We start from the raw sequence: 12,814 nt of genomic DNA, 5'->3' as shown, positions 1-12,814 counted from the left end.
ATAATTTTCTTGTCAGTTTGCGTAGCAAAGTATTAAGCCTTGTACCTACTACATGCTGGCTGCTGCATTGTGTAAAAACGAAGTATTAAACGCACCCAGCCACCCTTTTTTTCAAGTACTACAGCTGTCTTTCTTCTCTGCATTAGTTCCGGCAGCTTGAGATCAACGGAAAGTTAAAAACAAAAAATTAAATAAAATATTAATTTTCTGCCGTCCTAATGATTTTTTTTTATGTTAATTGTTTTCATCACAAGATAACAATTATATTAAAATAAAAGAAAATACATACAAATCAGGAGAGAAGAGAGAGATCCGAACAAATATTTTAAAAAAAATAATACAAAGTAAGAAGTAACAAGCAATAATTGGGAAATGGCTTAAAATAGATTGGGTTGATCTCATTGGCTAGAAATTAAAAAAAAAAAAAAAAAAAGTATCACCCTTACTAGATTACTATAAAATGTGTTTTTTTTTAAAAGAGAATAATGTTATATATAGTCTTAGAGTGTGCAAATCACGCACATTTTGTTTAAAAAAAAAAAGTGAGATCCATCGTTAAAAAAAATAATTTTCTCACATGAGTTCTAGATTTACTCATTTTTTTCAAAGGGAGTGCGGGACTTGCATACTCTAAAACTGTAAATATCATTTCTCTTTTTAACATTCTAGTTAAAGGTAGTTGTAGTCTTGTAGAATATCAATCTCACGGTGTTGAAGAGAGGAGCATGCTAGAAAAGCTGGACATAAAATGGGACATCCGCCGATCAAAAGGAGAATATGGGCGAAGTGGGGGTGGGTGGACTGCAGAGATGTTAGTTGTCTTCCAGAGTGGTGTATAAGCGATAGGGTAGCACAAATCCAGACTACAAAATCTTTGAAAAAACCAGAAAGATAAGAGTGAAGAGAAATGATAGTGGTGCAAAAATAGTTTAGATTACGCCAAAGACAGCAACATTTTGGGTTCACATGCACCCATGCAGAGGCGTGCGTGCTGCACATGAGGCAAAAGGGGCTATGTGTGAGAGTTTTAGGTAGATTGGCAGAAATGATTCCAATGGTGATGACCCTGTGGGTTGATGAGAAATGGAAGCTGGTAGCTCTAATGAATCTCGATTAGCATGGAGGATGAGTAGAGAGAAAAAACACTATATGTTGCCCTACTCCCACCATCAACTTTCGTGCAAAGTTATAATGGTATGACCACCCTTTGATCTACCATAACACGTGAAGTACTGGAGCTACAAAGATATTCTATAAAAGTAAACTCACAAATTCATATGATTTCATACGATACGTTATATCTACTTTAAATTAGAAATAACTTTACAATTTAACGTACCACATCAAATCACGTCAATTTGTAAATTTACTTTTATGAAATCTCTTTATAGCTAAAATAGTTCCTCTTTCAAAATAGCACATGCGCCGTATTCGACACACATGGTACCCAAGCGCCACCTAACTTGGTTGCATCTCTTTAGGAATTTCCTCTCTCCAAATGACAGTTACCTATCCGAGTAGTGCTACATGTATTTACAATTTTACTTATACTTTTACTTACTAGACTCATTTTGTTAGCTTTCTTTTCAATTTCAAATTTTATGATTTTCAACATATTAATAACACACGTGGAGAAGTAAATTTGTTGTAAGTTTTTCTTTAAGTATATTTAGCATTTTCCCACCTATCCTCTGTTTTGCTATGAAACAAAATTTTCTTTAGCTTCCTTTCTCGAGAATACAGAGGATGAATAGCATGGAAAGATCTTCCAAACGCTTGGAAACATTCAGGTCCACTACTGCTAAATCACTTGTTGCGCCTTTTAGACGCAATATCGCAATCCATACTGGTCAAAAACAAACCCCTGTGGTAGTTCCTTCCTCCACTCTACCGTGAGACATGGGTCCGGATTAAACTCTCACTCCAGTTTTCGTTTGTTATTTTCAATTCTATGCATTGTATCTGCTGTAAGAGGACATTTGCCGTCTCCATTCTGCTGGTGTGTATTTGAAGTGATTTATGTTCAGCATTTCTAACAAAGTCGGAAGAGTATGGACAAGTTTAGTTTGAAAGTTATGCCGTAACAAAACTCAGCAAGCTATAATTCCAGATCCGCCATGCATCCATCTGAAGGCAGGAATATCCCTGTTAGTTATGCCCTGTTAAAACATACTGTGATTTCAAACCCAGACTTGGGTGGATGTGATGCACTCTATGCGGTAAACAACCCCACTGAAAAAAACAAAAGACAAAAGAAGCAAGCAGCAAACTGGGTCCAAGTCAACTTTATCCAACCATGCCTTAACCCAAAGAGATTGGGTTTAACTATTTGAAACCATTTTCCAAACTAATTGATCAAAATAAAAGGGAGAGAAACGAAGATTAGAGTTCAATACAGGCAAGAAAAAGTATGGGGTTAGGCCTCATCAGGAAGGCAAAGCAAGAATTTATTGTCTTATCGATATCTCTCTCTCTCCCTCCTCTTTCTCTGAATTAAGCAATCATAAAAATAAATAATAATAAGTACCTCATCAGCAAAACAAACAAGGATTGCAAGAGCACCTCAAACTATAAGCATAACGACAAAGAAACTCAAGAAGTTAAAAGCTCATAAAGAATGCTTCCACACTACTGCCATACAGGAGCGAAGCAACCTTACATTTGAAATTTTAATTTGATGAGATTCATTTTGTGTAAGATGGGAAAACCAATTCCACATATTTAAGACAATTGCGAGCCCTCACCGGACAACAAAGTGTGTAAAATCTTTAGGGAGCTCACCTTATCATTCAAAGCGATCGAATACAGGGGACAATGAAGTTCTCCGTGGTATCTGATAGCAAATAATGAGTCGTGATCTTTGATGCTACAAAAGAAAATCTGGGATTACGGGTGTTTGTGAAACCACATTCAAGGGTGCATCAGCTCTATGCCGAGCTTTGTGCCTAGCATGCCGATGACTACTCTTTTGCTTCCCTTTCTGACCATTTTCTTCTCTTTCCTCACCAATCTTTCCTGGACTCTTATGCCCTCTCTCTTTACCATTAGTACGGTGTTTGTTTTTTCTTGAACTTGGATTTTCCTGTTTAGGCGTTTCTGAAACACCCAGATTTTCTTTCAATTCAGAATGATCAACATTTAACTTTTCCTTCCCTTTTCTCTTACTGGATGACTTATCAGATGGGTTACTTTGTGATGTAGCGGTTCGGGTGTCACTTCCTAAAAGCACTTCCCGCACAGCACCAGAGACCAAATCATCCTTTGTCTCTGGTCTTTTGGCTGTAATAGTTACTAAATCTCCTTCATCCAATTTCACCACTACAGGCCTAGTCTTTGCATGGTTTGGCTTTTTGTTGGTAGCAAGTGATTGCACTGTAAGCTTAACCAGATCCTCCGTATCATTCTTAGGACTATCCTGTAGCTTGGGCTCATTAGCAGGTGGATAATCATTTCCTACAATTTCATTTTTCTCTAAAGCTAGATAGTATAATCCGTGTAGCTTACGGTGTTCTGTGAGCAGAGATGTGGCCTCATTAGATGGTTCTGACTCTTCTTTGTTCTGTAGGCCAAAGGAGGAAACACCAACCTCCTCCCCATAATAAGGACTTCCAAGAGAGAATAAATTTGATGGAGGAACTTGAATATCAGCACAGATTGTCTCCAAATCATCAAGATTCTCCTTAAGCACTAACCCTTCTGGTATAGGAACCCTTTGCTGAGCACTAACTGAGACTGGACCAAGCTCCTCGGAGAAGGCATCAGACATCAGTTTGATGATTTTGGAAGCTTTCATTTCTTCACTTTCCAAAGTTTTCCCCTTCTGTACTAAGCATTCAGTTATTTCTCCTTTAATCAACCCAATGAAACATAATATATGCCGTGTTCTCTCAAGTACTTCTGCATCATGGCTTCCTGTAAGCGGGCCCAGAGCTAATTCAACTTGATTTATCAGGTTAATAATAGATTCATATGTGAAAATGTTCTTCTCTGAAAAAGCACGTGTGGATGTTTGGCCGTGATTAATAGTTCTATCCCCACCATTTTCTATTGAAAGATCTTCATATGACTGGTTCCTTGGGTTGAAGCCTTCACTAAGATGAGCAGAAGGAGCTTCACATGTTGTCAAATCAGAACCCTCTAGCATGTTCCTTTTCAATACTAATTCTGAAACCCCCAACACCAAATTATCAGGAAATGAAGATGTAATACTCTCACTTTGCAAGATGTAAGAGTGCAGACAAAAGATTAAGACTTTAAAAGCAGAATGGATATAAACTGCTCTTACTGATAGTGGCAAGAGACTCGTACGAGGTTGCAACAGAGCCTCCATAAGTTCAAATGGATTCCTCGAGAACTCAACATACTCCCCTGACACCCAAGCAGCCGCAGCTAATATCCTATGCAAGAAAGGGTTACCCAGTAATGCAGGGTCAATCAGCAGATCACGAGCAACCCGAAGAAGTTCAGGTCTAACATCCTTGACCCTCAAACCTATATCAATTAGCTGATTCTCAATTTCATCCCCCTTTTGACAATGTGGAATCCTCGACATTTCTCCAAGAAGTGAAACATACCAATCAAAGTCAATAATCATCTCATACACATTTCTAGAACACGTGAATAAAATGGATCCAAGAATCTCATTGCAAAATCCTGGGTCAGACTTAAGAGAAAAATTCACCAAAACCCTGGAAATTTCCACAACATTACTCTCAGAAACCATTGCCATCACAAGACGCAAGGACTCAAGCTTGATATTAGGATCCTCATCACTCAGCCACTTAATCACAACCTCCTTGTTCTCCAACACTGCCCACAAATGCTTTGGGGCAATAACGGAAAGTGCCTGCAGTCCAAGATATTTAAGATTCGGGTCATCATCAACCAGCAATTCCCGAATTTTCACAACGGCAAGCTTCACTGCGGATTCATATTCGCTGAAACTACTCACTACAGTCCTAATGCACTCAAACATCAATGACTTTGCCCCAGTCCTCCTCAAATGGTCGCATATGGGCTCAACAACCCTCTTCGCCAATCTTGGCTCTAATGGAGCCAACTTGGCGAAAATCTTCAACACCTTAATCAAGACCCAATTATTCTTGGAATCGATTAATATCCTATAAAACTCGGGTGCCAACGGAAGATACGATCCGGGGTCTTGGGAAGCTAGCTCGCAAAAGACCCCCACAACCGCAGCCAAAATCTGGGGGTCCGAACTATCTAAATTCTCAACCAAACGCTTAAAACAAACTCTCACGGCATCTGGGTATTTGGCGAACACCCTCAAAACGACGCTAATGGCTTTCTTCCTAACGAGAATTTTAGTAGTCGACAAAAGAGTGAATATTTCGGGGGTTAAATCTCTAGCAAGATCAGGAGTGGAAATTCTCGAGAGACATTCGAGGGCGAGGCTTACCTCGAACTCGTTGGTGCTGGCGAGATCCTTGCGGAGCTGGTTGGTGATGAGGAGGAGGACGGGGGTGTCATCGTGGAAGGATAGAGAGGCGGCGTGGTAGCCGATCCTCTTGTGGGAGAAGCGGGAGGAAGACATGACCTCGACGACATGGAAGGCGGCCCAGGACATGTCGTGGAAGTGAAGGGAGGCGAGGTAGGAGAGCTTTTGGAGGGCGGTGGACTTGGTGTGGGGATCGGTGGACTTGACCTCGCGGCGGATCTCGTCGATGGCCTTGGAGACGAAGGCCGACTCGCCGATGAGTTGGAGGCGGAGGCCTTTGATCAGGTCCTCCAGAGTGCGTTGGAAGAGAGTCTCCATGATGGAAGAAGAAGAATAATAAGAAGAAAAAACTCCCCCCGCCATTTTCTTCGGACAAACCCTCTTGCTCTCTTTGTGCACTGAATCGATTTTGATCTGCAAATTCACCCTTTATTCCTTACTTTCTGGGTTTGTCCCAGTACGAAGAGGAAGAAGAACAAAGGTTGGGTTATTAGAAATTCATGATTGAAGAGAGGTTTTAGCATTGAGTAATGAGAGAAGCCACTTTGCACTTTTAGTTTTCTATTTTTATATTTTAGATTTAGAAAATATATGGCCTAAAAGATGTTATATCATTGTGTAAAATAATTATTTTTAACAGTGACTTCTATCTATATTTATTCTTTAATAATAAGGATTTCATCCATCACTATTTACTCTCATTCCTCACATTTATATCACCTTATATTTATAATTTTTTTTATAGTGTCATGGTATTTTTTATAAAATATAAAAATATTTTTTACAGAATGTGAGATGTGTGATAGTGAATATTAATTAATGAAAATAATTTTTGTATCTGAAATTTTGGATTTAGATGTACTTAGGTAATTTAATTTAAAATATAAATATTATGAACCAAATTTTAAGATAATTTAAATTATATAAAGAATATGCTTAATTTAATTTAAAATATAAATATTATGAATCAAATTTTAGGATAATTTAAATTATATAAATAATATGCTTTCCACATCAATTTAAAAATAAATTAATTCAATATTAAATGGAAGTGAATTTTTGTTTGTAAAATATATTTTCTTGTATAGAATTAAAAATTTATAAGTATTATATATGCAAATATCAAAAGTAATTATAAGTTTCAACTATCAAAGATGATAGAGCATTACAAAGCTTTTACTCCAAAAGCAAGTAATGATGCATCCCTCAGTAAGAGATTGACACAATTATTTTTTATTAAATATATGCGAATGACAGTTCATCAGAGCTCGATTTTAATATTTTTCAAGTTGTTTCAAATTTCAATCCAATTATTCTGTCTACTTTCTCTTTGTCTTTTGTCCAATAAGATTTTTTTTTTAATTATATCTTTGTTACTATTTATCCGTCATGTTGGCACTAAAAATATTATTTATAAATTTTTAATAACAAAGAGATTCCAATTTCAATGCCTTAATTTGAGAGTTATAATGCAATGACATGAAAAATAGGAGTTTTTTTAAAATAATTTTCATTTCATAACGTCTCGTCTTGTCTCATTTCCTTCTCAAATATGATTCAAATACAAATACTTTCAAACTAATCATTATAATTTTTTCAAATTAATTATTACAACTTTTCTAACCTTCTAAACAAAACATTAAAAATAACTTAATTTTTTCAAATTCTAAAATAAAAATTATATTCTAACAATATTTTAACTTTATAATATTTTTTTTATTCAATTATCTCTCTCCTTTCTTAAAATTTAATAAATACTTAACTCAAATTATCTCACTACTATTCATAAACTATCTTATTATTACTCACAAAATTTTATATCATCTCATTCTCCAAGCATCCCTTAATCGTTTTGTAATTATTTGACACGAAAACTAGCTTAGCAGGGGTGTTTTTTAAAATTACAGGCTGAAGGATTAGAAGTTTAGAACAGTTGTAAACAAATTCAAAATATTATCTTTTTAAGATAGTTGATGTAATAAGTTTTCATATCAATATTGGATTTATTATGTCAATTAACATATTTGCAAATAAATTGTCTGATATATTATATTTTAAGTTTTTTTTTATATTTATGTAGTTAGTTTATGAAGTCAGAGAAAATATGACACTGATATAACTAAAGAGGATAGAATATAAGATAGATTAAAATTGCTAAAAATAAAATAATTCCTAAATCACAAATGGGTATTTAGGAGAAAGATATAGAAAAACTTAATTTGCTTGCAGCCATGAAATATAAATCATCCTCTCTGAGTCATTGTTCCATCCCTTCAATGGGTAGGGCTACCCTCACACCACACATTCAACATTTGGGCTCTAAACTTTTAAATAGAAATGAAAAAAAAAAAAAAAAGTTATTCTATTATCGAGTTAGTGTGTAGAAAACATCATTCACATAATTTAAATGGTAATATTTAATTTTTAAAATTTAAATTTTAAAATTTATTTTTTAAATCAAATGATGTTATGTAAGTACTTTGTTAGATGTTCTGTACACCAGCTTGAGAATATAATTTTAAAAAAAGGAAAAAAATTAATTTTTTGAATATGTCTTGTTAAAAGATGAACCAATAAAATTTATATATATATATATATATATATATATATATATTCATTTTAATAGACTTCAATCTCATAGCAAGACTCATTCACAGATACCCAACAATATGGCTCTTTTTTTTTAACTTTTTTTTAAAAAAAAAAAAAAAAAAAAAACAGTATGGCTCATTTTTATGAGCTGCTTGGGAAAGTCCAAGATCTTAGCTACCCAAGCACAGTGTCACAGTAGAATGGTGGAAAGGTAGTAGTACCAACCGGCCTAGATGTTATAGGATTACAAATTCATCCTACTTTTGCCTTCTTGTTGGCCAAAATGAATTAAGACATGGTCCAGTATTTCCTTCCAGAAATTTTGGGTTAAAGCAAAGACTTTTGAAATAAACAAGTTGAAGTAGACATCAGAGGTAAGAGTCAAGTAATCCAATCCAAGCCTGACCCCATTTTGAAAATTTCAGACCAAACCCAGGAAATGCTCCTCCTCATCAGGTTAGTTAAGTAGCTCAAGTAAATGCAGACAAAATTTCTGGAAAGTGATGGCATTTCATCATGGATTTGTTTTATTCAATTCTATTATGAGTAGTGTCTTATTAGAATAATACGATGAAAATATATAATAAGAGTGTAGTATATAGCATAACACGAACCCATAATAAGATGTTGCCTTTGTATGGATAATCAGAACGGCCAATTCAAAATTTTTATGCACATAAATAAGCACAGCACATACACCACACCAGAGTAGGGGCCTAGTAATTAGGCTGGGCTCCGACTCCGACGGAGTCGGAGTGCTCATTTCCGACCTCCGACTCCGACAAGAGTCGGAGCCAAATTGGAGCTCCGACTCTAACTCTGAATTCCGCTCGACATGTCGCTCGAGCAAACCTTTCTGGAAGAGGTTCGCTCGACTTCCGCTCGACATGTCGCTCGAGCTAATGTTCAATACAACGTGTGCTCGACTTGCGCTCGACACCTCGCTCGAGCGCAAGTGTACAGTAAAAAAAATTTCAGAGTCGGAATCGGAGCTTCTTGGAGCTCCGACTCCGACTCCGAATAGATATTCGGAGCTACTCCGAATTCCGACTCCGAATTCCGACTCCGAATTCCGATGACTCCGACAAAGTCGGAGTCGGAGTCAGAGCGGAAGTCGGACGGAGTCGGAATTTTTGAAATTTTGCACACCCCTACTAGTAATAAGTAATCTACCTAATGAGAAAAGAAAAAGAAAGAGAACAACAATAAGACAGCCCTAAAAGAAAGGTACTGGCTGCTGTGTCCCCTGAGCTTGACACATTTTGATATGCAAGAAATTCCAAGAAGAACCATTTATCTATCTCTTCTTTATTTTTTTTTTCAAAAGAATTGCTATACACACAAAAAGATTATATAAAGGAAATTTATAAACTGATGTGACTTTATGGAATCCGTTAGATCTACTTTATAATAAAAGTAACTTTACAATCTGACGTACCACATCTAGCTACATCAGTTTGTAGATTTACTTTTATGTAATCTCTTTGTAACTAAAGTATTTTTGTTTCCGAAAATGCTACTCTTTCTGCTGGGGCTCTTGCTGAGATTTTTTATTTTATTTTTTAATTTTTTTACTTAATAATTAAAAAAGTATTTTTTAATAATATTGTGAATTTTTTTTAAAAAAAATATATTTAAAAATGTTAAAAAAATACACGTTAAAAAAAAAAAAAGCAAAAAACAAATATGCAAAATATACCGGCGGGAGCCCCAGCGGTAGCTGTAGAGCCACCCATCTTTTTCTCATCATATTCGAAAAAAAGAAAGTATCTTATCTTGATATATCCTGAAGCTCAATAATACTTTGTTTCCATCAAAAAATAATAATACTTTGTCCTTTACAAGTTTCCATGTTCTTGGGCATGACAGAGATAAGCAAAGAGCACAAATCCATAATATCTTCTACAAAAATGGAGATGTAATAATTTGGTCGATGAAAATCACTTCTTGCTCCTTTTATCTTTCCTGTCACGTAAAAAAGAACCCAAACCAAAGAGATTTTCAGTTCTTTTAGAGATGTAAGAAGGTGGTACAATATTCAATACAGGACTGATCCGAGCAGTACCATTAAAAGATCCACCATAATTCTTCTTCAGTGGAGGCTTCTGCTGCAATATTGCAGAAGCAGGTGAAGAAGATGAAAACCTTGGCATGGAAATAGACCCTTGTTTCTGTGAGTTGTGCTTGTGAACATCCTTTGATGTTGTTCTCTTTGGATTTGAGACTGAACCTATTGAATTGCTTCTTGACAAAAGTGGTAAAGAGAATAACATGCTTCTCTTGCAGTCAGAGTTGAGACTAGTGCTTCTCCTGAAGCCCCAGAAAGACTTGAGTGCTTGCTTTTTCTCTAAATTATCTGAGTTTCCAAGCAACAATTCTTTCACACTTTGTTTCTTTGATGAGTTCTCACAAGGAAGAGGAGGAAGTCGAGCACTAGGCCGAGGTTCACATGAACTAGTACGGATTTCTTTTGGGGAAACAAGAACCTTGTCTTTAACTTGGAATGGAAGAAGAACCCCATTGGAGAAAATCTCGTCTGCTGAACAAGATTCATGCTCAAAGCTGCAGCTAATGCTGAACTCAAATTCAGAATCTGGGTCCAAAAGGGACGAGTCTCTTCGATTCACGGTGTGTTCTATTGGCACAACTTCTGCTTGGTCAAGATCATGGGAGAAAGATAGTCTAGGAGGACTTGTTTCTGAGCACATATCAATACCAATCTCCGATCCCCACTGAGGAAAGACGATGAAAAAGGGTAGAAACTAGAGGGAGATGGGGATTATTAGTAAGAATACTTACAAAAGTTCGAATAGTTCAACAGCATGATGGCATGTCGCTTGAAGAAATTAAGTATCAGCAGGTGTAAAAGACTCAAACATCAGGACCTGGAACTGGAAGCCGAAAAGGGGGTGGATAGAAATTAAGGGGGTGGATAGAAATTTGTGAACTTTGAGGACAGACTGGACAAAGAAGCAGCAGCTTTTTCCAAGTTCCAAGGATGATTGATGGGATTCTACGAAAATTATAAGATCAGAGGTGGAATGTTCTTCTTCTCTGGAAATTTGGCAGAAGTGAGTTGTCTGTCAATGTGAGAGGAAAGAACAAAATAAGGAGAGGAAACAGTACAGATATGAATCAGAAGATCTAACAAGTCTTGGGCACAAATCTATGGCAGAGGTAGTTATGGGAGAAACAAAGGTGGTCAGAGATCTGTGGTAAACTTGATTTAGGATCAGAGACAGCAAGAAATATGGGATATGAGGCCAGAGAATCAATAATATGGAGAGAGAGAGAAAGAGAGAGAGAGGCTAATGTGAAAAATCTTCAGAGTCACTTTCTTTCAAAAGGGAAGGAAAAAATTGCCCAGAGGGAAGAAGTAGAAGTTGCAATAAAAAATGAAAAAAAAGAGATGAGAATGGCAATATATATAGTGAAGGAATGTGACTGGAAGAGAGAGAAAAGAAAGATGTTGTAAAGAGGGTCTTCTGTCTGTTGTTAACATAGGGGTTAGAGGTTAATCCAAACAAAAGATTTGACAATATTTGGTAGGATCTAAACCACCTGTTTGGGACATTGTTCTTTTGCAAATTTCTCCGAGATTTCTTCCTTGGTATGGTAGAACAGCAAGTCTTCCAAGTCCTATGTTTCTTTTCTTCTTTTGGTTGGAAAAGGGTTTGAATTCACAGAAACTAACAATTAGGAACAGTAGCCAAAAAGTGCATCCATTACAATAATTTTGTTTTTTTAAGGTTTCATTTGTTTTTACAGATGAGATGAGTTGAGATTTGAAAATATTGAATTATTTATTTTATTTTTAGAATAAAATATTGTTATAATATATTTTTTTAATATTATTTTTATTTTGAGATTTGAAAATATTGAATTATTTATTTTATTTTGTATGAGAAGTTAGAAAGTTATAATCATTAGATGAAATGAGTTAAAAATAATTATAAAAACAAACAAAGCTTTAGTAAAAAGCATTTTAGCAACAACTCACTAAAAGTCACATTTTGCAACAAACAAACAAAGTTTTTCACTAAATACAAGAGAACCCTAATTTTAATGATGAAAAATAATAAACTTGTAACTATTTTACATCTCTATTTTAAATAGAGGATAGTTATGTAAAATCAAAAATTACCTTTTTTTGAAGTGGCACAATTTCGTTAGTTACATCCAAAATAGTGATGTAAAACAGTCGTACATATATTATTACTCTTTTAATACAATAGCGTGGTCTAAGTAGTACTTTTAACAATTAATCCCTGTTGGAATGGTTGGCATTGTGAATAATAACAATTAGCAACAACTTAACTTTGTAACAACAATTTCAACTTCATTTTGTTATGTCACCGATAATTGAGAAAAAAAAAAAAAAAGTTATTTTTATAAGCGGATACACTATCCCTGTTTGATAAATAGTGAGAAACTTTGAAGAATATACTCATTCTATTTATAAGTGGGTATAAAGGACACACCATCCATTCTAGAGTAATGGTATTGATCAACTCCTGTTCACGGCTGATCCGTAGCACACCTTACGTATGCAATTTATTTTTATTTTTTTTAATGCAAAACGCGTCACTCAATTCATCTACCTCTCTCTCTCTCATCAGCTTTCTCAGCCCGACGGAAGCCTCACCCAATTCTCTTCAGCTCAGCCTGGCGTCGCTGTGCGCCGCTCAGCCTCACTGCCACGACCGGCAACTTCCCCTCACGCCAATGACCAAGCCAGCCTCCATCGACCTCCCCCACGCGCAG

General features: G+C 35.7%; 2 protein-coding genes across 2 annotated transcripts in view; both read right to left on the bottom strand.

The window, feature by feature from the left end:
* Window positions 1–2,004: 2,004 nt before the first annotated feature.
* Window positions 2,005–12,814, bottom strand: part of LOC121245115 (AP-3 complex subunit delta-like) — a 27,663-nt gene continuing 16,853 nt past the window's right edge. Inside the window, exon 3 of the mRNA XM_041143429.1 lies at window positions 2,005–5,837. Within this exon, the coding sequence (XP_040999363.1) occupies window positions 2,867–5,821 (2,955 nt within the window). The 5' untranslated portion in view covers window positions 5,822–5,837 and the 3' untranslated portion in view covers window positions 2,005–2,866. The remainder of the gene's footprint in view (window positions 5,838–12,814) is intronic.
* On the bottom strand, window positions 9,879–11,534 carry LOC121245116. The gene is made up of 2 exons (XM_041143431.1): window positions 11,213–11,534; window positions 9,879–11,130 (listed from the first exon to the last, which is right to left on the bottom strand). Exon 2 carries the CDS (start codon window positions 10,756–10,758, stop codon window positions 9,991–9,993), a length of 768 nt encoding a protein of 255 aa, XP_040999365.1. The 5' UTR covers window positions 10,759–11,130; window positions 11,213–11,534; the 3' UTR covers window positions 9,879–9,990.

Source organism: Juglans microcarpa x Juglans regia, chromosome 8S, assembly GCF_004785595.1.
Source record: "Juglans microcarpa x Juglans regia isolate MS1-56 chromosome 8S, Jm3101_v1.0, whole genome shotgun sequence".
In the NCBI taxonomy this organism is placed as follows: domain Eukaryota; kingdom Viridiplantae; phylum Streptophyta; class Magnoliopsida; order Fagales; family Juglandaceae; genus Juglans; species Juglans microcarpa x Juglans regia.
Note: the sequence above shows the minus strand (reverse complement) of the source record. Positions and strands in the feature narration are given on the sequence as shown.

Excerpts from the sequence above, each read along its gene's own strand:
- LOC121245116 (XM_041143431.1), bottom strand. The coding sequence starts at position 10,758 with ATGTGCTCAGAAACAAGTCCTCCTAGACTATCTTTCTCCCATGATCTT.